At 46.5% G+C, this 27512-nt stretch overlaps 1 protein-coding gene across 1 annotated transcript; it reads right to left on the bottom strand.

The window, feature by feature from the left end:
• Positions 1-662: 662 nt before the first annotated feature.
• Positions 663-27512, bottom strand: LOC8031956 (tyrosine-protein kinase SRK3). Its single transcript, XM_029989058.4, is given in 12 exon segments — positions 663-3897; positions 4552-4683; positions 7097-7510; positions 8297-8461; positions 10371-10520; positions 11942-12045; positions 13339-13437; positions 14247-14340; positions 16567-16723; positions 16725-16889; positions 23651-23851; positions 27324-27512. Coding segments are annotated over 10 exon segments (1656 nt in total). The 5' UTR covers positions 16851-16889; positions 23651-23851; positions 27324-27512; the 3' UTR covers positions 663-3682.

Below are 27512 nucleotides of genomic sequence, written 5' to 3'. Positions count from 1 at the left end.
CGTCTCCCTGGCGGACGCGCCGCGTTGAACTACTGAAGTTAAAATGCACCTAGGGCGGGACGCGCTACCTGAAAGGCCCGCTGAGGCATGGTTTTATAAAAACAATATTAATTGTTCCGCAAAACCTTGCGAACTAAAGATGATAAAAACATCACGCGCCCATCATTTGGTACTAAACTCCAATAAATTTCATACAAAAAGAGTCTTTTCCGTTTGCTTTTACGCAAAAACAGGCTTTCAAAAAGCTCAAGGTGATTACAGTACAGACAAACGAAAAAGAGTGGCGCTGTTGTCGCATTTAGCTCGGTCTCGGTGGACGCCAGCGGCCCAGGTTTCGACGGCGAGTTTCCCAACTGAGTGTTTTAGTAACGTTGGTATCTGCTAGGATTACACAAATAATATTCCACATTTCGAGAATCCGAAGACGTAGAGTTGTTTAGTAGTTCTTTGTGAAGTGGAATCACATGGAAGCCTAAATTTTTCGGAATTGAGCGGAGTTGCCCTTTATGTCACTTCCTAACCAGGCAGGGGGCTGCCAAGCCTTTACCTTCAATGCAAATTTCTTGCCGATAGCAAAAACACCAAATCCGTGTGCTTCAAATACCTTTTCAGACACATCTAGCACATGCACCGACGCCCGTCAAAAAACGACACTAAAAATCATTAGAAAATTTTTCTTTATTGTACACCAGCTTCCGCTACTTGTAAAAACTGGAATGTGATTACAGCAGCAGAAGGAAACTTCTGTACCACCGTAAAGAGAAAGTACAGCCTTGCAACATTCGTCCCCCCAACCTTGTGCATCGAGGAAGTCAGAACGAACACGCTTGGTCAAAGGATAAGTATTTGGGATCACTGCTATTGCTATCTTTTTAATGGTAAGCAAAAAAAAAAAAAAAAGGATCATGGAGAGCAAACTAAGGTTACCGAGAACATTTATCTTATCTTACACACGGCCAAAAATTATATACACGGATTCGTTGCAACGCAGGAAAATAAATATAGCACGGGTATACACTAAGCGGGCAATACAATCACACTGATTACTTCTCTGCGTACATATCTAAAAGGCTGTCTCTTTAAAAGGCTGCATTTTGAACAATTCAATGCAAGCAAACTTGCAACTAAATGCACTTAAAGCAACGCATGCCACATTAATGTTACGATTCTAGCCACTAAGCAAAATAATTTCATCATAATCATGTTATGAACCTTGGAAATGCATTTAAATACCTAGTTTAACCGATCCAATAAAGTTCAATGTAGAATATGAAGAGTATTGGTTATCTAATCACAGTTCGCGACGGCGGTTCACAAGGTACCCCCCCGTGTGGCGAGACCAAAACGGAAATGTTGCCTGACACCAGCGATGATATGAGTTGTAGAGTCCAGATGTAAACTTGCGTAGCTATAAATATGAGCCCCCAGAGGGGGCAAAACTGAAATAGCAAGGCTAATTAATGTAGGCACACCAAGAGTGGAAAAGGGCTGCGTTACACACACGTTTACCAAGTACAATAAGAATTAAACATTCTTTTCTTTTCTTGATACAGATTCACAAACAGCGAGACTTTGAGCCACTAGAAAGTCGAAACTACTAGGTAACCTACGGCGGCAGTGCCGGTTGCCACGTACAAAAAACACGTATGAAAATAGACGGATGGATAATGAACCGTCATCACAGCACCTCCGGTGCAAACAGGTCATGGTATCACCTGGCGACACCGAACGAGACGGTGCAACGCGGCAGCGGTCAAGACCCCGATTCGCACCAACAAACCCGAAACGGCTCGTTTAAACTCCCACATGTGTCAGTTTAAAATGTTATATTATAATTAGAATGATGTAGAGACATCCTCACGACCCATGCGGGTGGTGAAAAGTCGTGTACAGATACTATCGCGAGTCGCGTTTTGAAGATCTTGATTTCGGCGCATCATCTATGACCTGAATGCATCTAGGAAATGTAGAATGCAGCTAGTTGGAGTTGCCGATCCCAGATGGAGTCTTCCGCTACACTTAACGCAGGTGGTGCCATCTGCGTGCAGCACCTCTAAGTCGCCATTCCCTGTACCACAGCTGTACGCTCCAAATTTCCGCTCGCAACTTTCACAAACGAGACTATTTACGCACGATGACAAAACCGGTAGAGCATGCCTTGTGGCAGTCGCAGACCAAAACACCGCTGTCACCTTTCTTTGGAGATTGCCGTAACAGAGCGACTTTCCGAACGGGACGTGCAACAGCATATTGCTTAAACCTTCAACGTGGCCAACTGGCTATTGAGCAGTCAGTTAGCAACAGTAATCGGCACGGGGCAGTATTTCGTTGAGCCTCATCAGTAAGTTGTGTTTTCTATTCGGGTATACACTTGGCTTCTAGTATAAATAATACTCGGTTACATATCTGAGCATGTGTGACTCAATTTCTATTGCAGGATTCGTATGTTAGTACTTTCATGGTCCTACTGATATGTTAGTTTGAAGGGTACGCAAGGTAGCCACGAAGCACAGCTACTGCAGTAGTTCCGGGCTGCATAACTCCTCGATATGAATGATTTACATTTTTTCGCACGATGGTAGATGTATAACTTTGGGATATGATATCGTAAGTGGCACAACCTTCCGTGTATCTAAGAACAAACACAGACAAAAGGTGGGGGGAATGTAGAAAATTCTCAAAAAACTGTAAAAGTTTCCGAACAACAATGAAGCCCCAAAATACTGCTCTTTGAAATGCCACTTTTCAGCATATACCATGGTAAACGAGCCCTCGGGAAAATCGAAACCCAAAAACGCAGCTGGGTAAATACACTCAGTTGCTTCCTGGGCTACGTTATACTTTGTGACCATTTTTTTTCCCACACCATTTCTAGAAGGCCGTACTGCCAAAACGTTAAAACCGCCCAATTGCAAAATCATAACCACCATGGTCCAGCGTAATGAAACAATGTCGCAGCACCATGTTGCCTCTCAGGCACGTAGCCATGGGGCCCGGGCCCCCTCCCCCGAAATCTTCCAATTTACTGGGGCCTCCTCTCCTCCTCACCCTCATACAGCATTTTGTCATGGGTGGCCCCAACCCTGCCCCCCCCCCCCCCCCCCCACAGCCCCCGAATCAGAATCCTGGCTACGTGCCCATCTCCTCGGCCTAGAGGCAAAATTCCATGCACCACAAATGTGTTCAACAAGCCCCTTAGAAGTTCTACTTTTTCTCCTACTTCCCTGAAATGCAATCAACTTGACAGCCATCACTGAAAAAAAAATGGTAACCCCCCTTCCCCTGAAAAAAGGAAAATAACAAACACCATGCACGAAATGAAAAAGCAGAGAGCTTAATTTTTTCGTGGAAGCTCAAAATGTGCGTCCGCCTTGCCTGTTCTCCTCGACGGCTGTAGCGTTCCTTCCCAGAAAAACCGGACCACGCACCAGTCTTAAATGTGGTCCAAGGACCAAGAGGGACATACGTGACCAAACGTGACGCACAGAAAAAAAGGGTCCAAATCACCCGAACCACCCCCAAGGTCACAAGGCCATCCCAAGATCACCTCAAGGTCGCCCCAAACCACCTTTGGCGCCGCAGAAACGAGCCGACCGGCTCCACCAGAGTTCCGCCGCCGCAGCCACTAACATGCCGGTCGTTAACCGAGTGGAAAATTGGAAGACTGTTCCTTTTGTCCTCTTCAGAAGTCTTCGGCGTCCCGGTAGCTGGGTTCGGTGGATACGAAATAGTCGTCGAAGAACCCGAAGAGGAACTCGAACGTGGGCCTCTTCTCCGGGTCGGCGTCCCAGCAGTTGAGCATGATCCCGTACACCGAGTCCGGGCACTCGCAGTTGGTCGGCTTGGGCATCCGATAGCCCCGGTCCACATACTCTATCACCTGCCGGTTCGGCATCGCTGGAAGACAAAGAAAGTGTTAGCGAGTGACTCGTCAATTCCCAAGTTGAACCGTCTTCAGAGCAACACCCGGTCAACGATAAAACCTTTCCAGTGGTGCTCTACGAAACAGCAAAGAGTGTCCTAAGCAAAGGCATACCTCGTGCGATTCGTCCCTATCGAGAGGAGCGGAAAAGATGCTGCCCTTACATTTTCCGTGAAATGAAAATAAATCGTGTTAGACCTGCCATTTTCGGTTTTGGCACGCACAGAGCATGTTTTCTTAAGACTGTAGCCACATTGAATTCTGACATGGATGAGTTGTGCGACGAGAGATAAAGAGCCAGCAGTGGGAGCAATTCTAGCCCTTACTGCCAAACCAAGTGATTTGGTATCTTCCCCCAAACCCAGCTACGCCAGAATTCAACATGGCGACTATCGTGCAAAAACAATATATAAATTACGGCAGAACTTCTCTATAGTAACGCAAGTTTTTTAGGAAAACTCTCCGCCACATTGGTACCTCCCTTGCATCAGTCCCTGAGATGCCCGTACAAGCATCCCTAACACATTTTTTGTTTTGTTTTGTTTTCTGGCTTCAGCCACAGAACACCAACATCGGAAAAACAAAATAAAAGCCGTGGCCAGGGGGCCCACTTGAGAGGGCAGACAGACCTGGGTAGGGGATCTGCCCGTGGGTGATGAGTTCGTAAAGCAAGATGCCGTAGGACCACACGTCGGACTTGATGGAGAACTTGCCGTACAGGGCTGCCTCGGGGGCCGTCCACTTGATGGGGAACTTGGCACCTGCGACACCGCACACACAAACGCACGTTGGGCAGTGGCCACAACAAGCAGTGGTGGCAGAGCAGACAGACCCTGCTATGGAACCAATGTTTTCTACATCAGGGGTTCTAAAACATCTCGATCTCGAGGAACGCCCACTTCTATCAATAGAGAGCCAAGGAACCCTTCCTGGTCTACACGTCGATGCAGCAAAAACAGTGCAGACGCCTATAGACCTCGTAAACAGTAATGCACATACTAGGAAACGTTTCACACATAGCATACTTGTGCTTTAATAGATGGCTCGGGTCTTCTACGATACTGCTCAAAATGGAAGAAAGGTTTACCGTAAAATATTGGAGGAGCGCCCACTCCACTTACACTGAAAATTGAGTTGATCTAGACATGGGTGCTTGTCCGGTCAAATCGCGCACTTAACGTATGATTTGCAGAATTCCCAAGTTTGGGAAATGTTAATAGTGGGCTCTTGAACAAAGTGGGCGCTTTTGGGGTATTTTACGGCACTCAGGGGTAAAGATAGCCTAGGAAACTTGAGTGCTGGAGGAAGGCCCAGGGTACCCTAGAAAACTCCTGGGTTCCTAAGAACTCAGTTTTTGAAAACCCATGTCCTGGATAACAAGGTTGTAGTGCTGGGTTTTCTATGCCATCTACTAGATGCCAGCACAGCGCGCGGATTAGACACGATTGCTGCGTCGGCGTTCGGCCGGTCCTCGCATCCAGTCGCTGAGAATGCGAGCCCCAGCCGAACGCTGTAAAAGAAAAAAAGAAGTAGCAAACCGACAGATGACAAACGAAGAGGAAACAAACCAGCAGACAGAAAAAGGCAACAAACCGGCAGACGATGCACGAAGAGACAGCACACTATGGTCGGCGACATGTTAATAATGAAGTGGAAGCTCCTCCCACCTCTTTCCACTTTAGCAGAGAGAACGCTGGTGAGGAGGCGACCTCCTCTCCAGCGTCCGCTCTGCTGATGTCGAAAGAGATGGGGTAGACCTTCCCCTGAACTCGTAACCTGTCACCGACTACAGTAGACTCTCATTAATACAAACTCCACAAACTCCAGGAAGCCAAAGACTTGGTATGAAATATCAGAAATTCATCTAAATATGACGAGAGGCAGAGTAGCCATTTGCTATAGGAATAGCTACACATAACCAAGCAGATTTTCTACACTTTCCTCTACACAGGCCTATTTATGAGCAGGCACAAATATAACATATTGCTGAAGTTCGAAGCGAATAGTGGTTTGGGCAGAATATTTTCTAATCAAATATCAAATAGTTTCTCCAAGCCTTTTCCCACCGTTGTGCCATGCTTAAAAGAAAATTCAGCTGGGGCTGCGATTGGTCAGCGCTGCGCCGCTGACCAATCGCAGCAGACGGCACTGTCCCGGTCCCTTGGCCCCCCCTTGGACCTGCCGCGTAGCATGGGGCCCCTCAACTCGTGAAGGTTGTCTCCAACCTTCCACTTGTCCACTTCTAAGCTCAGTTAGTTTTACTATTTGCTCTTTCTCGCACGACTTGAAATGTGGTGGCGTAAGTGTGCAAACAGCACCCAACCACTTCCAGTTCAGAACTAGACAACAAGCTTCACAGTATTTACAAAATCAAATAAACATGCTATCTTCTGGAAATGGCCACTAATAGCACTGTCAGACTTAATTCACTCTTAGGATAAAAGAATGATGAGTAAACAAATTAGAAAATATATGTGAACTGGAAGTGTGTCAAGACTACCCACCGAGTTTGTTGCATAAACAAAAAAGGGTGAATAACTATACGACCCGTGGCCTCAGAAAGTCCAATGCCTATGTCGAGTTGGCATGTAAATTACAGATTTTACACAAAATTAGACCGAAAGAGACGCCCAGCTATCCTAATCGAGGAAATTTGTAAATCTGCTTGCTATATGCAAATCCTTGTCTTAAATTGCGAATTTAACCTCCTCAAAAAAAATGTATAAAACAAGCATGAATAATGAAAGCAGATTGTAAGGACAGTTCTGCTTGCATAATCGGGGTGGGTTAGTTCTATCGAGCACACTTCTCGTGGAGCACCCGCATACTGCGGAAAAGCAAAGACCACAAGCTTTATGGGTATTGCTTTCCTGCAGTAGACAGGTGCTCGGTGAGAAGCACACTCAACGAGGTCAACGCTCCGCTATGAACAAATAGTATAAATTAAGCAAAAACGCTGTTTGCTTTAAGCAGCTTCTAAATGCATTGAAAAAAATACCAGGACAACCAAAATTTTTTTAATTAGTTCAAATTAACCAAAAGTACTAAATATCTGAGTTCGAATTATTGGGAGTCCACTGCACAGCAGACGATGGACAAAGAGGAAACAAACCGGAAAACAACCAAACGAGAGACAACAAACACGAGCGGGAAACAGACCAAGGCAGCACCCACCTTGCCTTGCGGTGTACTCGGAGTCTTCGATGATCCTTGCGAGTCCAAAGTCTGCCACCTTGACGACATTGTTCTCGCCGACCAGGATGTTGCGGGCAGCCAGGTCCCGGTGTATGAGCTGCTTGCTCTCCAGGTAGGCCATGCCGCTGGCAATCTGGGCGGCCATGTCGATGAGGGCGGGCAGCTTGAGGGCCCGGCCGTCCTTGTTGCGCAGGTGCTCCAGCAGCGAGCCGTGGGCCATGTACTCCGTCACAATGTAGATGGGCTCCTCCTTGGAGCAGACGGCATACAGGGACACCAACTTCTCGTGCCGGAATTTCTTCATAATGGCCGCCTCCTGGAGGAAGGCCCCAGGGTCCATCGTGCCGGGCTTCAGCGTCTTGATGGCCACCTCCGTGCTGCCCTTCCACAATCCTGAGACGAGAAAAAAACAAAAAACAATTAAGCGAGAATTTAGCCATTTGGGTAAGTCTACCGAGACAAAAAAAAACAAAGGACCCATTGGTAGCCTCCACTGCGCAGTCTCTCGAGCTACACGTGCAATGCAACAAGTTTAGTCCTACGAACGTATCACCTACAATTTCAGGTCAAATAAGGAAGGCAGTGAATCTAGTCATTTGTGCAGAACTGTCAGAAAGCAGAAGAAAGCAACAACTCTTTAGTACCGTTCATTGGCTAACTTCTAAGCAACGACTCTTTAGTACCGTTCATTGGCTAATTTCTTGCGCTAAACATGCGTCACACCACATTTCAGTCCTACGAACACGTTGTGTGCAGTCGCTATTTCTAATGGCGGCTGTGCCTTCTGAGACATTCGGCCGCCAGCATTCCTCGGGCACTCGCAACCGGATCACCTAAAATAATATTGCTGCAACCCGTAGACCTCATATCATACCCTCAACTTCGACGAAGTCAGAAGTGTGGAGGGACATACCCCCAGTAATGACCAAAACCAAGAGACACCATTGAACGAAAGGGAGAACAGATTTGGCGCCAAAAGCTTTCGGTCATCGTTGGTGCGTGTCCCTCCACACTTCTGGTTTCACCTCTGGCGGCATCTAATCACCTCCAGAAGCTTCCTACCTCCATGCCGTAAAGTTTACGACTCGAAAACCACACATTCGGAGTTGGGACTGTCCCGCCCAGACAAAAACGGCAAGGGAGCCAGTTGCGACGGAGAGAAGGCGCAAACATACTCACCGTACCAGACCTCGCCAAAGTTCCCACTGCCCAGCTTGCGTATGAGCTGCACAGAGCTGCGGGGTATCTCCCACTCGTCCCGTGTCTCTGGCGACAGGTCCCAGACGACCGGCTTGGGCTTGGGGCAGGCAATGGTCAGCTTGTGGCACAAGCCATTTGCACCTTCTGCACACAGGGCCGTAGACAGAGACAGAGTGTTACGGGCCTACGTTAAGATGCGACTGGTTTTGGACTAAACGAACAGGTAAAAAAATTACCCAAATTGATTAGCTCCTGCAGCAAGACCTCCTAGCAACCCAAGGGTCTAACAGAGAGCACAGGGGTGCCCTGTGGGTGAAGCACCAAGGTTCTGGAATACGCTCGCTCTACTTTCCCCCATCATGCCAAAAATTAAGAAAATATATATGGATATATATATTTTTTTTTTTTTAATTAAGGAAATTAGATTTGATTTAAATCAGATGAATTTGATTTAAATTACTGTAGCTAGAAAATAGTGATTTTTTTATCACTACAGGGTGTCACAAAAATAATTTACACGGTCTTTTTTACCGCAAAAATAAACTAGGCATCGCCGAACACTCATTCTCCGCCCAAAGGTAGAGCTAGAGGTCACAACCAGATGCCAAAGTTTCAGCCCGATCCGATAACTTAATCAAAAGTTATAAATGATTTTCTGAAAATTTGAATTGGAAAATGGCGGCCGACGGAGTTTTCGAATGCATGGGGCTCTATGGCACCAGAAACCGAAAACAGGCAAAATTGGGCTCCATTTTCCCATTGAAATTTTCAGAAAATCACTTTTAACTTTTGATTAAATCGGATCGGGCTGAAACTTTGGCACCTGGTTGTGACCTCTAGCTCTACCTTTGGGTAGAGAATGAGCTTTCGGCGATGCCTAGTTTATTTTTGCGATAAAAAAGACCATGTAAATTTTCATTTGTGACAGCCTGTACATGTATTTCTAAACATGGCAGATTAATTGATCAATTCATCCAATCACTAATACCAATGTGCAAGAAAGAATTAGTGTAAAGTTAAAATAGATTTTTTTTTTGTATGTAAACCAGTCAAACTAGCACAAAAACCGCTCAAATGTTTTTTTAGTTAAAAAATAGCTTTATTTGCTTTCCTTTCAAGTTCTATTGTATAAGACCTTATTTTTCTAGTTATTGTTTCTCTCATGTTTTGATTTGCTTGCATGCAATAGGACGTTACGTATAACTGACGACCAAAGCGGAAGGTAGAAAGAAAGCTCGATGCTCAGATTTGCTCGGAAGAGAACTACTTTCTGCCCATGTTGAGCCCGATACAAATCCATTTTGCTCGATGATCGTTTCGATTTCAGCACAAAACAAATGCCCACGGAAAGCACCAAATCACAGACAAATGGCAGATATAAACCACTTTCGAGAATGTGTTTGCGGGAAAGATTCGACTTAAACCATCGTAGTCAAACTGGTCCGATATAAATCGCAATTTAAATCATCTCGACTTTTATTCCCCACCCTGATCAGGCCGTAGGGCCGCACGAGCGGTTCGACAGCAGTGTATCGCGTCATGTCTGGGAGAGGCAGCCATCATTTCTGCCCACTCTCGCCACTCTGCCCCCATTTGTGGGACGCACGGAACTTCCCTCTGGCAAATGTAGCCTCCCGAGTCCGAGGCTGAAGCCTCGGACTACGGAGTCGGAGCCCACTGTTCCATGGGACTGTTGCTTGGGACACGAAACTGTTCAGACGTGCGGCCGAGCATTCTGCCGACCACGTCCGACCAGGCTCTCGGGGGAAGCGCAACAAGGTAAGCTCTGTTCACCCTTGCCACTAGTATCATTTTAATGCGTGTAATAGAGCAACCTAGTATTAGTGGGGTTAAATGTGCTTAATTCGGGTGCCTAACAGATGTGGAAAAACTTTCTCGAGTTCTGCCCGAACGTGCGCAAGTAGAACCCAAAAGTATCACCAATGTCGTGTTTAGGCTAGTAGCCTTGTCGCCCAGTGGACCTCATATTACGGGTCTGTCCCGGGATCAATGGTGTAAACTGTCGCCTGGGAAAGTTCCCCCCTCCACTCACCCATGTAATAGGACACGAGTTCTTGGAGGGTGGCAAAGGTCTTCTTGGTGGTGACGAAGAAGCCGCCGTTGTCCATGGCCTTCACCTTGTAGTGCTTCACGTGCTCCCCCTTGGTCGGCTCAAAGTCGCGGATGGAGAGCGAGAAGGCACCTGCAAGGGCACACGTCGCGGGCGGCAGGGTCAGAGGTACATTGGCCAGCTGGCGGCACAGTTACTAACTGCAACTTTCGCATGTTCCTGGTCGTACCACGTCGGTTAAGCTGACAGCCTTCTGCGACAAAATTGGCTCCCGTACAGTCACTTTCATGGCAGTTCACGATCAAGCGAATGGTAACAGTGTGTTAAGTACACAAATGCTTGCGGCTTTCCTTTTCGGTAGTTGCATGCCGATGACATTGAAGTGCACCTAATCCTTGTTGGTTTGCATGTGCCTTGCACCAGCGTTAAGTGTGAGCATTTCGTTGTTCACTTCTTGGGTGTAAAATGTGTATCCCTTCCATTTTGGATCAAGACAAAAAAAATCATAATTTGCGATGGTGAAAAGCAGGGCATGCCCCTCCGACAGACCCCTCCAATCTTTCTGCTTCAGCAGAGTAAACACTGGAGAGGAGGACACCACCGATCACGGACAACAGAGAGCTTTGTGGGAGGGACTAGCCCTACTCTTGTTAAGGACTACTCAGGAAGGTGAAGTTTTAAACCGTTATCCTTATTTGTATGAAACTTGCAGGAACAATAATCATAGCCGGGAAAAAGGATGACATGCGAGGTTTTAAATATGAACACTGTGCCCACCTGAGGAAAACTATCCTTTAGAAAAGGTAGTAATAATGACCTATTCTTTTGGTGAAACGTACAGTATTCCTAATACCCGTGTCACCCAACTATGGAAAGAAATTACAAAAATTATACCATTTTTAATCAAAAATAAAAATTTGAAAAAAAGCTTTTATTTTTTTTGCATTTTTGGGGTGACGATACTGCAACTTTTCATTAAAAAAAAGTACCATAGAAGTGCAGGAAGTAAGATAGCAGCCACGTTTCTTACAAAATGTAAGTGCGGAAACTTTAAAAACCGGCTTCATACGTCAATTCATTATCAAATGATAGATCTCCTGAAACGAGATTTGATGCCGAAAAGTGAAACTGAGATAAACATGTTTTGAAGATGCAGAGAGCTGCACTTAGACGGACGGTGCCGGCATGTCAAAAAACAATAAAAATATTTTAGTTACAGGAGTGAAACTTTCCGACTGACTCCATCAGGATACTTGCAAGCTGATAAAATGACTTCTTCAAACAGTGACGTTTTTAAAAAAAATTCAATTTTAAAAGATAGTGTCCTGCTTTAACCCATAACAGGTTTTGATAATGTTAATAAATAAGTAGACACTAAACAAAAAAGAGCAGAAACAATTGTCTAAAAGAGAGAGGCATTTGCCCCCTGACAACGTTTTCACACATTTCAAGAGTTCTCCGGCGTGTTTTCGAGGTAGCCAATGATCTGGGTGAAAAGAAAAACTGATACGGTCATTCATTATTCCCGAGTTTCGCTCAAAGTGGGACCGTACCTGTCGTCTGCTCGCTGTTCCGTATGAGGAAGGTGCCCCGGGGATTCGAGGCCAGGAGGAGCATCTTCTCCGCGTCCTTTCTCGACACCTTGCCGAAGAACCAGCTGCGCGACGAAACGCACGCTCCGGTTCGAAACGGTGCAGAGAATGCAAGAGCGCAACTTTCTCCTTGCGCTGTACTGCAGCGAAGGCTAGAAGCGCGAGCTCGTGGCGTCGGCAGGTGCTCTTAATGCACGAGACATTGCGCCACCGAGATGTGCCCCAGAGCAAGAAGCCCGTGCTTGTATGCCTTGCTGCGGAACATCGTAAGGGGAAATAGAACACATGTCCAGGTGTATAGGTTCAATGACAGAACGAAAACGGCAGGGTGTGTGTCTTCAGAAATAAACGGCTTCTGGCCCATGCTCAGTGCGTCTCGCCATGCTTTGGCTGCAAGAGCATGCTCAAGGTGCACGAGATGTCGAAGAGTGGTCGAAGGCTGGAAGCTTGCGCGACGACCAATGCATCTTCCTGCCGTCCTCACCTTCTCCGCAAATATAGTTTGCATGCCAGTCACTGAGAAGGCATAACTGAAGGATCGCCTTTTTCAGTGATCCTTACAACCAGATTTTACAGAATGTATAACCCAGGAAATAAAGACCTATCGATGACCAGAAAACCACATACATGGCCTCGAGCTAGCTTGCTGCTGCTGCTGCTGTCTTACATCAAATTATAAGGCTTTTTTTTAATTTTTAATGTACAATTTTATTTGACATGAAAATATGCATAGGACTTTCTGACCCTGCCTTTCTGTGCACTATTTTTTTTTTATTGTATTCACATGGAAATGAGCTGGCCCACAAAAGCAAAAATGCTTGTATGTGGAACCAGGCAGCCAACAAAACTCTATACATCATTACACAATACTGTAAGTAAAAAAGAATATGAGTAAAACAAATCATGATATAAAAGAATGACTATACTAAAGTAACCTAATAATTAGTGTGAGAATATACGACACTTTTTGGGTATATTCTTTTTGACTCCTTCAATGGATAACAAATTAAACAGACTCTGGTAAAACATATAATAAGGAAAGTACATAGTGTAGTTGATTGTTTTCACCGTAATTAGTTAACATCTTAGGAATTATTAACCTTTCTGTACACTGCCGGTCTCTCTGCTTTACTTCAAATTAAAAAATTATTTCTATAGTAGTTGTTAGTTAATGTTACTAATAAAATTGAATGATAGTGTATCTAGAGCAATCATCTCTCTTTCAAGTTCCAAGCCTCAAGGTTTGTGCAGGTAGAGGTATGCAGCAACACAAAAAGTGCCGTCGCACTCAAAACACGAACACAAGCGCATTAGTGTGCACCAAAACGGCGACACCGACGAACAAGGCGCAAACTCACTCCTCGCTCTCCACGGTCTTCTCAAAGGCCACATAGTTGCGTGGAATGTAGCCCGTCTGTTGGCCGTTGACCTGCTTTGCGTGCCACCAGTCGGGGTCGCTGCAAAGGTACAAATTGAAGTGCCGTGAGAACAGACAAACAAGAGGGGTCTCATCAACCTTCAACACCGTACAGAAACCAGAGACCAAAGAAACGCGGGAAAGAAACAAAGCACGCAAGATTGCGCGTGGAACACCCAAAAGGTGTTCCGACACCCTTGAGTGTTCAACATCCTCGAGCATTGGGCACCCTCGAGTTTTCGACAGCCCCAAGCATTAAACGCAACTTGGCAAGAGTGTCAACACTCTTCGGACACCTTCGGTTGTTTTAGTCCCTCTAAAACTCCTCAAATTAACCGAGTGAGTATGAAAGAAACAAGGTAGAATGTACAACGTACTTTGCCTTCCAGCCCGGCCCTGGTCCGACATATAAGTCAAGGATGCTTGCTTGCTCTTTTTGTTTTTGTCTCGTTTCGTTTCTCAAGCAGAAAAAATGCTATACGCCACTTCTCGTGACCATTCTTTGCCCTGCTGCTTCCCTTTCTCATCTGCTTAGTTGTGTTAAGAGAAAAAGGCAGATGGGAAAGAAAAAAAGTTGGCTCCTGTAACCAAGCAAGTTTATTCCGATTATGAGCTTATTCACTAAGACACGACACAATGAAAGGATTTTGGGAACCTGAAAATAACTGAACTCCCAAATACGCAGAAATTTCTTCATAAAGGGAACCTGCAGGGTAATGCAACTTCCCAATGCCGAGTTTTTGCAGCCGTGTGTACAAACATACCAACCCTTTAATAACAATGAAGCTTGTTCCCAGAAGCTGGCTACAGGCAATTCAGAAAGGGAGGCACAGGCCACAGACCCCTCACCTGTCGTTCAGTATCTGAAGCCTGTCCCCCTTCCTGAAGCTGAGATCTCCGTCGTCCCTTGCATTGTAGGTGTAAAGGGCCACTACCATTTTGCCTGCACAGGGAGTTAGAAAGTGATGTGCACAATCAACTACAACATCCAAGCACTGTTACTATTTCCATCAAAGACCACATTGGTATGAACAGCCTTCTGGACATGTGTGCTGCAGAAAGTACATAATAAAGGCTGGTTCGGCCATCCGCGTTTTGAGTATGACCGACTGCGTGCTGCTGCATACTACCATGGCAACCGAGGACCGTGTAATGCGTCACAATGGAACATAACAGTCACATGGTACAACGGTCACTAAAAATGTTGGAATCAGCTACTTTAACGAAATTCCCTGAACTGTCGCGATGTTTCGGCCAAGTTCCAAAAACCTTCCCAAAGCTTAATGAAGATTTTAATAAAGAGAAAACTTCAGGAGTGGTCACGAGAGCACTGTTACGACTACCATGTCTGACCCTGTCATGTTTACCCTTTTACAGCTCCCGCTGGCTTGCCGTTTCTTCGGCCGCTTTTCCCCTTCAAGTACCGTCAACAATACCGCAGATCGCTGCGCAACCATCTAATCTCCACTAAGACATCAACAGGTGCCGTCTCTACCAGCACCAGTCCTGTCAAGCTATCTGCCATCCCGCAGCGTCACACATCCTGGAGCGGATGAATTGTCACCAGGCTGCGCTCGGTATATAACTACAACTTCTGTCGCAGGGACGTCAGTAGGCGTAAGAGCTCTGTTATGACCACCCCGCCTGACCCTGCCATGTTGTTCACCCTTTTACAGCTTCGTAAATGCTATTCCTTGCATTATAAGAATTCTAACAACCTGTGTCCTGTAGTGCTCCCATGCCCCAGAGTGCTTTATTGCATAATGCGTGTTTCAACTATTGTAATTCATGCTTTGTTACTACCATCTGGTGACGTTGAGTAAAATCCAGGCCCCGATGAGGAACCTCAATTAAAGGACTTGCTAATACCTCTACAAAAACTCTATGCTATTTCTTCCATACTTGAGCAAGGTCAGAAAGCAATCAAGTTCAACATTAAAACTCTCCTTGATAAACAAACCCAGCTAGAAAGCTGCTTCTCTGCCATGAACCAGATAATTGCAGCGATTGAAACAGCTTCAATCACTTTCCGAGACAAAGGCCGAGGTGTGTAGAATAAGAAAGGCATTTACGGAATAGGCCACAGTAACTGCCTCATTGGCGTATAGAGGTGACGAAGAGTGCTTAAATTCATGGAAGAGTGTCTTGATATAACCTTAGCAAGTTCTGATATTGAGCGAGCACATAGAATTGGTACATTTAAAAGGGAAGAAATCGGCCTATTGTAAGTTTCTTTTTCTCTTTCAAGACTAAAAACCAGTTAGTTCCTCCAGAGTAGTTTTTGCCTCAAGAGAAGTTGCGTACCGTCCTCCTGGCGCTTCACCTGGTTTTAATAATCTTCTTCGTGATGACTTGTCCATGCTGGCAGTGCATCACACTGGTAAACCTATTTTTCTTTTTGGTGATTTTAACCTACCAGGCATAGACTGGAAAACATTGGCTGCCACTCGTTTGGGCGGCACGATTAGCAGCAATTTCGTAGACCTGTGTTTTTCTTTCCATCTAACCCAGTTATTTCTTTCCCTACCAGAGTCACCAACATTAGCTCTAATGCTCTTGACTTGGAACATAAACTACTGACCCATCTTTAATTAATTCTTTGTCTTCTCTAAATGGCATAAGCAACCACAAAGCACTTCATTGCTTTATTGATATTAGGCCACCAAAACCAGTGCACATTACTATGACATTACAATGCAGCGGTTCTCAAAACTAGTCCGTTGACCCCCGGGGGGTCAGGAGCAACATGGGTGGGGGTCCACACTGAATTGAGGATCACTCCTCAGAGGACAGGTAAGGGGGTCTGCTAATAACCGATCAGACAGCTGGGAGGTTCCGGAGCAATGTAAATTTTAAGAATCGCCGTTCTAGGCGTCCCCTGCCGTACACAGAGAGGAAACGATTACTGCTACAATGGGAACCAATGGGCAGCAGATGATCCAACGATCCCTGCTGGAGAAAGAGAAAAGTGCCCTCCTTTACAAATGGCCTCTAAGATAGTCGGGAGGTCAGTTGAAAGCGACACAAAGTTTGAAAAGTGCCACTCTAAGCACTCCCTGTCACATGCCAAACGGGAACACTCCCCACTTATGACAAGAGCGGACAGGGAACAGGTGCCCCAACAATTCTCGGCAGGAACACGGAAAGAAAGACAAGAGTCCCCGCTCACCCGATCCGGAACCGGGGGGCCCCGGCCTGACGGCGAGTACTTCGTGGTGGGGCCCGTTGGCCGGGGGCGGGGCCTGTGCCCCTCCTCCCGTGGGGGCCTTGGTGTAGCGCGTGTCCAGGGGCTGCCGCAGGCCCCCGTTGCTGTGGTCCCCCCCCGCCCTGGGCGGGGCCCCCCGCACCCCCGTGGTGGTGGTGGTGGTGGTCGTGCCCGGCCTTGTCCCCCCCGTCGTCCCCCCTGGCGGCCCCCTCGGGCGACCCCTGAGACAGGCAGTTCAGGTTGCCCATGGCTTCCCCCCGCCCTCGCCGCCTCAGCTGGTGCCGCTGCTGCAAAGCGAAACGGAGCAGAAATGTCTGTCAAAGCAAACCCAGCTACGAGGAAGTTTCACGAAACGCAGCTTTGCGAAACGAGTTTCCACTTTCAGTGAGCCGTGTGCGGCCAAGTTTATGAGCAGCTTCTGCCATCTTCCCCGTTGGTTTGCACGTAGAAGATTCTGCATTAGCGTCACGCTCAGTGTTGGTAAGTCCCAGAACCACAACAAGCCGCTCCGCTGACAACAAAACTCAAGACGGGGACGTCTTTAGGCAGCACAAACTTACGCTTACATCGCCTTTTTTTTCCTTCGGAGTCACTCCGGCAGCGTCTGCCAGGGCCGTTTCCGTCGCCGACGAGCCGACTTCCCGAGCGTCTGCTCATCCTAACTTCGAAGAAAGGCCATTACGTCTAAGAACTGAGCACCAACCGACGCCTCCTTTATGGCGCCAACTACTCCGGCAGGCGCAGTCCATCACGGTGCAAGGAAATTCGGGCACATTGGAAAACACTGCCTTCTCATAAAAGATTGCAAAGGGCAGAGTATCTCAGCATGATCTCTGGTGAGATTTTAAGCCGGAAATATGTGTCCTGAAATCACGCTACACGGTGGATATGTTTATCCGTTCCTTTCAAAGTGGTACAGTGATATCACGGTGCCAAGTTCCGATTGAAGGACGTAGTGGGTAAACATCAAAGCGGAAATGTTTGTGTCTACCCACTGCATCCTCCAATCAGAGCAAGCAAGTTCGTCTGCTTCTTGCGAAGAGGGTGAAGTGGCGTCAGCCATTGGGGCGCCGTGCTTTGGTGTCGTCTGCTTGTCATAGCAATGGTTACCTTTCCTTTCCTATGGCTTTTGGGAGTCTACCGGCTTTTTATGAAAGACAACTTGGCCTTTGAGAAAGGGGTAATGAAATAGGATGAAGGGTAGGTTGTTTTTACAGGCAACGACCAAATGAGCTACAAGAAATGAAGAGCTCATGGCTGAGATGTTGTTTGCTGCCCAACGAAGAGAATAACGTCTGCTAGGGCGGTAATTTGTCGCACCCATGGTTACTCCCTCTCAGTTTTTTGTGCCTCCTTTCTCATGCGTGGAGAGATTCCTTGCTTTTAGGCTCCTCCCATATTACACGCGAAGGGACGCATGGTCAACTTGCTTGCCGTATACTCACTCTCCTAAAATGAAAGACCGCCTCAGTGGCACTAGTGGTTTATTTCAGCGTCCGGAGCACAAAGCATGGGGTTCGAACCGCGGGTGGTCTCTTCCCCGAGGAGTCTTTGAGAATTCCTCATAGCCAAGGTTGCCTTACGACTTAAAGGCCCAATATTTCCTTTACCTCAAGAAAAAAAAGAGAAGCTAGTTTTGATCATTGTTTATACACTACACAAAGGAGTTCCTACAGGAATTGTTTGTAAACCGTTCGGGCACAAACATATTTCAAATAGCACTGCTCTGCAGTCAACAGACTGACATTCTATGTTTTTGCTTCATAAAAGTGAGGACGGAAAACGAAAACTCTCTACTTAAATTCCTAAATTATTCAATGGGCCATTTTCGTAAGTCGCCGGCTGGTCCATCAGGGTCTGGTGTGACGATGTGCGAGCACGTGCTCAAAGGAGCGCTCCCTAGAGTAATGAAGCTAGATCCTGCTGGCTTCTTGGGTTGCAGTGACTGGGCTCCCCAAAAGTCCTTTTTTGTGCCTATTGTGGCTTTTTTTTCTTTTTTTGCCCCCAAGCTCGTTTTAGGATGTTTATTCCCTCTCCTTCCTAATGTGTACATTAGCTTTGTTAGAATCATCTGGTGGGCTAATTGGCTATACATCTTGGTAAAATTAGCGCAAAGACAAGGGAGAAGAGACAGGAAAGAGTGTGTCCGTGGATGTACCAACTGGAGGGGCAAGGGGGGCACTTGCCCCCCCAGCTTTCAGAGTGAGGGGACAAGGCATGTGTTTTGCTCCCCTCCCCCCCCCCCCCCCCCCCCCCCCCCCAGAAACAGCTGCCACTGGACAGGGCAAACATTGGCTGGCGGCACCCAAGGGATACCAAAGGCACCGCCCCCCCGGCCTGGGGGGGGGGGGGGGGGGGTCTGGTTTGTCCCCCCTTCTCAAAACCAAGTTGGTACGCCACTGTGAGTGTCTTTCTCTTTTAAATGTCAGTACTACTTCTTTGTCTTTCTCTCCCAGTATTAAACGTCAGCTGTAAGTAGCGCACTCTTTCCTGTCTCTATGCTCTTCCTCCCTTGTCTTTACGCTAATTTTACCAAGTAGCTTTGTAAGAGTTATCTGCACCTCCTGCACCAGTGTAGAAAAGTGTAGGGCAGCATACTTCCGGCATGTGTATCGAGATACGACCAGAAATACACTGCCCTACACCTTAGTGCAGTGGTGCAGGAGGTGGAGATAACTCTAACAAAGCTATCGTTGCACACTAGGAATTCAATCCTCCACCCCGTTTTCCACCAAGTGGCACAAGTTCTTTCTAAGATGGCAGGTTCCCAGTTTTAAGTGAACCCACCGAAAAATAAAACTCTTAGTCCTTAAAACTTTTATGACGCAAAGTATCTTGAATGCCACTTACTCCTTTTACAGCAAAAAAAAATTGAAAGAAAACACAATATTCATTACAAACTTATGAGACTTGAAAATTTCCCATAAAGAATGCACTAAATGCACTGAGAACTTCTCTGTTTTTACTCTGGCAAGTTTATACTCAGAATAAACTCCTCATGTGTAAAAGCATAAAACTGGTAGCAGCAGGTTCGCTGTACAAACACTGACTTGAAAAACAAAACAAAAAAACAGATACGAGACTTGAGTTTCTTTTTATCTCTCAACCACCCTTCTTGTAATATTAAAACATTGTTGAATGAACCAAGGGGTTGCCTCATGTCTATAAATAATTAGCTCAGTTGAACTCACAAGGCACGAAACACTGTGTGACTTATTACAAGCCTCAGAAGTAACCAAATAGAAAAAAACCCTGCAGCCAGTGACCACATGAGAACAGTATACATTACATAAGGGTTCTGCAACACCCCGATGAGATAACGCCACAAATGCCAATTAATGAGGCGACAAAAACTGAAGCAAACTAAACATTTAATGGGGCTAACTTGTGCACCAAACGAAATAGAAAAAGGCTAGCTTGGCAGGCGTCGATGGCAGCGTAACAGCAAGATCGAGCGGTGGGGCAAGACTGATTACGGCTTGCCACGCGGAGCCCCTTAGGTACAAGTGTGGGTTTCTGGAACAATTGGCGTAGAAGGTTCGGTGCTTGTTCAAGGTCTGACATTGAACAAGCAACAAGGTTCTCAAATTTACCAGAATGCAACATTTACAGAAATAATTCAAAACGGTATGCTCGCTCCCAAGAATCGAACTGCGGCCCTTTGCGTGGGTGCCAAGTACGATAACCATTTGGCCAAGCAGGCGCTTGCACGGAGAAGCGCATCAATTATCGCATGAGAGAGAGAAGGATTATCTTATTCTCCATAGCCAGGCTCTGCTTCCTGGTCCATTTCACAAAACGTTCTTAGAACTCAAGAGAGCTCCCATCTGCAATATGAATTGCAGGTGCTTGTTTAGTTCACTTCCCAGGACGATTCATCGACACAGCGTACCATTGCAAGGGTTTGCCAGAAAGCAAACAAAATAAAGAGCACCAATAAACCAATGGGCTGCTGAAATCAGTCGTTTATTTTATAGTTCAACTTCCCACATAAAGTGCTGCACGGCGCAAACAACATCCCTTTACCACTGATAGGTTATCGCGGACCCACGAACAGACAAAACAAGTAAGGGCCGGAAAGTCAACGGGGGCAAGGACTTGGTGACTCAGAGCGGTGTTCTCAATGTTGCTATAGTGCTATCCTATCATATTACCTAAAAGAGAGTGAGGACTTGTGATTTGTCAGGTATGCCAAATGAGCTTTGAAAACTCCTTCGCTCTTGAGACAGATAACAATAAAAAAAAAAGTCAGGAGCACCTTATCTGCCCTTCTCTACAGAGTTATCTTATCCACAACCCCTGCCACAAACCTTAACAAAGGGGTGGAAAAGAGACGTCTGGTCTGCTGTTGTCGCTGTCGATAGTCTGCAAAACTAAATTTTTCAGGCCTAAACGTTTCAAAGCATATCTAAGCCCAGAGCCGACAACAGAACTGTAGTTTGCATCCCATGGAGATATAGACCTCTCTAGCCTCGATTCCTACAATATGAGACTGCTTTTCCGAAACAGATTTTAAATAAAACATAATTACACCTTGTGCCAAAATGTTGAGAAATCATCAGGAATTCACGGTCGCAACTGGCCCACTCGCACAAATGCAAATGAACATGCCACCCGATTGTTCAAGCAATCTGTATTGCAGTTAAAAGAGATTCTTTCCGTAAAAATGTTTTAGCAATAATTCTTCAAAAATGTCTTAGCAAAAAGTCTTCATACCGACTTCAAGCATCTATTTTAGCATCATCAATTTTAAAAAACCTTGCTCAAAATCTTACTGATTTAAGCTGGTCTCATTGAAAGTGTGGGGCAGACGCCCTCAATAAATGGAACTCGCAGAATACGGACAGAGGGTTCGTACACAACAGACACACGAATGTGGTGTTTCTATTCAAGGTGCTACTGGTGAGAGTAGCCTACTATACCTGTTTTCACCTCAAGAAAAAAGCAAGTTTTGCGCATTGTTCATACGCGGCGCGAAGTAGTTCTTACGAGATTTGGTTATCGAAGAAAAAAGCTATGCTTTTGGCGTTTGCAATGTGTACGTGTTGATAAGATAACATATATATCAGGGGTCGTGCGGCCCGCGACTCGCTGGGATGCGGACCGCAAGCAACCGGCTACGGGTCCTGGTTCCCATGTCTTGATCACTAGAAATGACATGTGCCATATTGATCTCATCTTGCCCATTCATTTCCGCTCGAAAAGTATAACTCTGCTCATTTACATGTTCACATAGTCTAGTGCTTCTCAACCACTGATGTTTGCGGACCCCTTGTGGATCGGAGGAGATGATGGAGGGCCCCGTTCGTGGTAAGAGGAAGGAAAAGTGATTGGTGAATTATGAAAGTGATTTATTAAATGGATATAGCTAAGGGCTAGTGCGAACTAGACTTCTCCAATTGACATATACGCTAGAAAACTACCCGAAAATTGGAACGATTACTCTCAATCTGATAAAAGACAACTTTAATGGCCGGGATGCAGGGCTTCGCGAACCCCTGGGATGCCTTTGCAGACCCCCATTTGAGAACCACTGACATAGTCTATACTTATCTGTGTTTATTTGACTTTTGTTTTGCTTTATTTCATGCCCTGCTTTCTTTCACGTTAAACACCTGTACAACAATTCCGCTACTAGGCTGCAAGCGCGAGCTCTTCTGTAAAGGATGCATCTCAGCTGCGCGAACTCTCGATCAGCAGGAGCAGCTGCCCAAGATAAAGCTACGAGCTCTGGATTCGCCTTGCCTTCACAAAAATATAATTATTAAAAGACAAGTATTTTTGCAGTATTGCAATAAAAATCGTCAGGAAAGCAAGAACTGTCAAATTAACTGATTGTTTTTTTTAGAGACATGCTAAGCTTGGTTACTTCCTGAGTAAATTGAGCAATGAGAACAACAGTGCACTTCCTCTCTAGATCTACTAAAAGGCAGTGTCATTTGAATTTTTTTATATCACAATGAATGCAAGGTCGAAAATTAGTCATATAAACAAAACGAATGCAAAACTGGCACTGGCAAAACTGAGTTTACAAAAAGCAGAGAGCACGAGGCCTCTTCTCTTGTAAATCTTTTACACTCTCTCTCTCGTCCCTCCCCTCCCAAAAGAAGAGAACAAGGCCTCTTCTCTTACAAATATTTTACACTCACTCTCTCTCTCTCTTCCCTCCCCTCCCAAAAGCAGAGCACGAGGCCTATTTCCTTGTAAATCTTTTACACACCCACTCTCTTCCCTTCCCCTTCCTTTCCTCCTCCTCCTCCTCCTCCTCCTCCTCCTCCTCCTCCTCCCCCCCCCCCCCCCCCCCCCCCCGTTTTATGCTGGCCCTCGACATTTCCAGGGTGGACTACATCTGGCCTCAACACTCAAATGAGTGAGACCCCTGATATATATAATCTATAAATCACCTGCATAGTATATCTGAATTATCCACATAAAGAAGGGAATTAGAAATGCTCCATGAGGAGCCACACTTGTTTTACTGCGGTTCTTGAGGTGAAAATGGATATAGACATTGTTTCGTAGCAGGTCTTTATCTTCGCCGCAGTTAAAAACACGGATGGGTCAACGAATTGCAGCCAGACTCCCTGAATTGGGCAACAAATTGCGCCATTTAGCCAGCATGGCTGCCTAAGCCCGTCCATTGCTTCAACGAGTCTCGCAAAACTTGTAAATATTTGGTTCCATTGTATTTCGAAACAGACCCGAAAACTGTATGGTTAACTCTGTACGTTCCATATTTGCCGGGCATTCTGTTGTTACTCGAAGCGTCGTCGAAGGTTGGAAGCTTGCACTGGAGACGGGACAACTTGAGCTGCTCCCTACCATTCTCAGCTTGTAAGTGACTAATACAAACCCTTTTCAACTCATAAAAGGTAGTAGACCACAACTCCACAAATTAGCAGGAAGCACGTACGTAAACAGTTTGCATGTCAGACACCGGCAAAACCAACACGTGCGGCAGACGTCAGACGCACATCCTGAAAAAGTGGCGGCTACCCAGTCGTGGTGGGATCACTTTAACTCAAGTGATACCCCGGTGGACACTCACTCTGCCGTCGTCGTTGCGGCGCGGTGGTCAAGACGTTTGGCGGGGACCGCTGGGCAGTCCTTGTCCATTCCTCTCCCTTGGCTTGCAAGTTCTTTTAGGGACCACTTCTTCGATGCGGTTCTCGGCAATCTGGCGCAAGAGGCAGGCAAGCCCGGCGTCGGCACGAGGAAGTCCCACGCGAGGGGGGAAGTCGGCGGCTTCCTGTCAGGGGCAGGGCGAAAAAAAAAGAATGGAGTTCGAGAGCGGATGTTGCGCTGAGCTGGGAATTAACTTCCCCTTTCCGAGCGCCGTCGCTTTGCTCGGAAGAGAAAGCATCTAAACTTGGTTCGTGGCGAGACACGCGGGCTTCCCACACCCTTTTAGCCCCTTCTGGTCGTCCGAAGGCTACCTCACACGTTCCCGTCCGAGCATGACCGAGTGCATTGCTACCGCTCACGACTGCTTAGGACAAACAAACGTACGGGCAAACAGGCGCAATCTATTGGGCTACCCTTGAAACACTTTCGATCAGTCTATAACGAGATTGAATCAGTAATTGTAGATCAAATAATTGGTAACAGCAATCAGTATTCGCGAGATCAAATTTACGCCGCGCGGCAAACTGACTTAATAAAAAACAAAGCTACGCACTACCTATGAGAAATGGTCACTTGCAACGCTGTCATATTTAAAGACTATGGTAAAAAATATAGAAAAGAAATTATGGAAATATGTACACAGCTAAAAAGTGTTTCCAGGGTAACCCAACAGGTGGCGCAAAAGTGCCGGCGAGTTTTCTCGTTGCAAGCGGTTGTAACGAAACCTAATGGACTCGAGCACACTCAAGCGCAAAGCAAACTGGTGAGCATGCCATCACGATGAGCGCCAAATGAAGCGAGCACTCAGACGAGCAGCCTCGGGAAACGCAAGCCACGATCACAACGGAGGTAATTGCAAACAGCCTAGGGCATACACAAGAGCCTTGTTTAGGGCTGCCGGGGTGTTCTAGGCAAGCGCACCTATCACAGTGTTGTACGGAGAGGGCGACAGCACTCGCGCAGGCGTGGCAGCAATAAGCTTGGCGTCGGAGGCTTCGACAACGCTGTACAGAGCTCCGTGCCTCAAAGTGTGAAATGACCATGCGAGCTTAAAGAAACTAATTTGAAGGGTCTTCGACGATGTGGCGAGACATCTCCAAGTCCTCCAACTGTCCCACTTCCAGCGCGAGTTTCCTAGTTTTGACAACGGTCCAGCCTCTCGTGATGCGCAGCCAAAGTCTGACAAAAGGCAACCAGCATGCACTGGAGGCCGGGCTTATAAAAAAAGATGTCTCGCCTGCTCATCGTGTCAGTGAATGTAAAAGAGAAGAAGAAAAAATCATACCAAGTATGAGTAAAAACGCGGGCAAGCTAGCACATGACTTAGTTCATGTACCCAGACCGGGAAAGTAAAGAGTCGGACGAGCACCTTGGTTGTGCTTGTCAGTTTTTCGTCATTTTTGCAGTCTCTGGCAAATTAGGGACGGGACACCGAAACCTGACTCGTAGCCAGGCCAATCAAGCCAGTGGCACAACTCATCCTACTCCAGCCGCGTGTGAATCGGGAGTTTACAGTTAGTCACTTGGAAAAACGAGGCATGTGTCTCGTTTACACAAGACAGATGACTCCCCTGTCGCGTTTGGGTATCATTTGACTCGGCTCTTTGTTTTTTTTTACTCTCGCCTTGTTTGCAGTTGTACTTAACAGTGGCCCACAGTTTGTAAAGCTTGTATTGTCTCCCCTAGGTAAACCTTCAATATATTAATTAAAGTGAAGCCTGGGCTACTGCTGAGCAGCATAGATATAGCTACAGGTTAGGACAAAAGTCAAATTTCACTTTGGACGTTGAAGTAGCAGTAAGGTTATCTGCCTTAAAAGGGTTCCGACATCCCCATTTGAAAGAGGCAACTTTTCCAGTGCAATGTGACTGCGAAACTGTGGTCGTTCGCATGCATCACAACGCATACCTGAATGCATGATGGTGCAACACTTGTTCATACCTGAACCGGTCACAGCGACATGCTACAAGCAAAGTCCATTCAACTTTTAGCGTTTGGGGGAAATGCATGTCGCTTTCATACTGGGAAAAGCAATGTCAGTTTTAATGAGTCCGTTCATACAATTTTATGCTTGTAAAGGCACAAGAAATGTCCTCGCCATATCCGTGTATGAACAATCTGTGTTTGCTGCAATGCTCAGTGCCAACAGCGTCGCTTGTCACTTCCAAAGATCTCGCAGTTCCGACTGCTCGAAGAGAGCTGTATGACAGCGGAGTTATGGTTTTCTAAACTTGCAAAGTTTCTCTCTGAATGTTGCTTTGCAATACTCTTTGCATGTACCATTCGATGATGCACCCAACCCTCCAGCTGGAACCCAGCTGGACTGTCTCATTTCCAGCTGGGACCAGTTCCATGATCCAGCTGTACATGGGCTGATTTTCGCCTAGGTTCACTGAGGATTTCAGTCTAAGCTATCACAGTTCCATGAAAGCTTCTTATAAAGACTTCCGAGACACCCAAAAAAGTAGGTAGAAAGTAGGTAGGGAGGACCTCCTTTTTTTTTTTTTTTTTATGGCGCAAATTCCTCGGTACAAAAACATCACTTCCTAAGCCGCGAATCGCCGGCTTCCTCCGCGTGTGTGAACTCTGCTTTCGCCGACGTCCTGTCAAAACATTTTGAAACTGATAAGGAGAAAAAAAGAGAAACTCCAGATTTTTTAGCAAAACAGCAACGCCAAGATATGTACGCGCGAGCCGATTATAAAAGAGATGTTTGTCTCCAACAAAAACAAACAGAAACGACAGACGAGTCGAGAGACCTCGCCGACCCAGCTGACTCGAAGCGTGCATCCGACGCCAAAACAATCCTGTCTACCTCGAACCCTCGCCACAAAGAGGAACTTCTCGCACGGAGGTTTCACGATTTAACAATGCCCTTGCGCAACGCGCGCCAAGTCGACTGGAAAAAATTTTGGCGATCGAAGTGCAAGCCACTGTTGCGTGTCATCTTCTCCGTCCAGCCTCTAATCCTGCTTCGATTTCGCGCTTCGGTTATTTCAGTTCTGCGGCGACGACAAACGGACGCGCATATCTCGATCCTCACACACAACCCGTTCTCAAGGCGCTGTGGCGTTCGTCATGGGGAAGAGCCTCATTTAAAGTAGCGCCTCCTCTAAAAGACGCTGCGTCCATTGTCTTTTGTGCGCTATAAAACAGCCAGAAAAACGGAACACGCAAACAATCCGCGGTGTACGCATCTAAGAATAGTCGCGTCCTACGGTCGTAGCAACGTGCTTCGTCGAAAACGTACAATGTCTGCATTTTTTTTTTTTTTTTTTCTCACCAACACAGTACACACTCGGGTGGGGGAGGGATGAGGGGCACGGAAAAAGGATGACACCAATCCCCGCTTTGCACAAAGTTTAAAAGGCTAGCGATTCCGATCGAGAGAATCTGCTCATTGAGATTAGGGGTAGGAAGGTTGAAATGAGCTTCGAAAATGATGGAAGTATTTTAGCAAAAAGAAGAAAAGAACGAATACAGCGGCGTGACCTAGTCCCTCGATGTCACGAATCCTAACGGGCGCACGGTGGGGTAGATTACGATTGCGAACGCTTCCGACGAGTCGAGGGAGGTAGAATGGAGCTGCTTCTTACCCGAGGTGACGATCAGCTCATATTCCGGTGTAGTTAGGTCGAAACCGACGCGAGTTTTGCCGACTTGGGGGTGGCCCGGGAGTGGCGAAGTTTCTTGTCTTGGGTGAGCGCTACATGCTAGTACTTTATTGAAGTTGAGAGGGAGACATCTTGACAGGGCATCGACACACGCGACCCACTCTTAAAGCG

This window comes from Ixodes scapularis, unplaced genomic scaffold (genome assembly GCF_016920785.2).
Source record: "Ixodes scapularis isolate PalLabHiFi unplaced genomic scaffold, ASM1692078v2 PGA_scaffold8__174_contigs__length_109621045, whole genome shotgun sequence".
Taxonomy (NCBI): Eukaryota; Metazoa; Arthropoda; class Arachnida; order Ixodida; family Ixodidae; genus Ixodes; species Ixodes scapularis.
The sequence above is the reverse complement of the archived record's forward strand: the minus strand, read 5'-3'. Positions and strand labels throughout refer to the sequence as shown.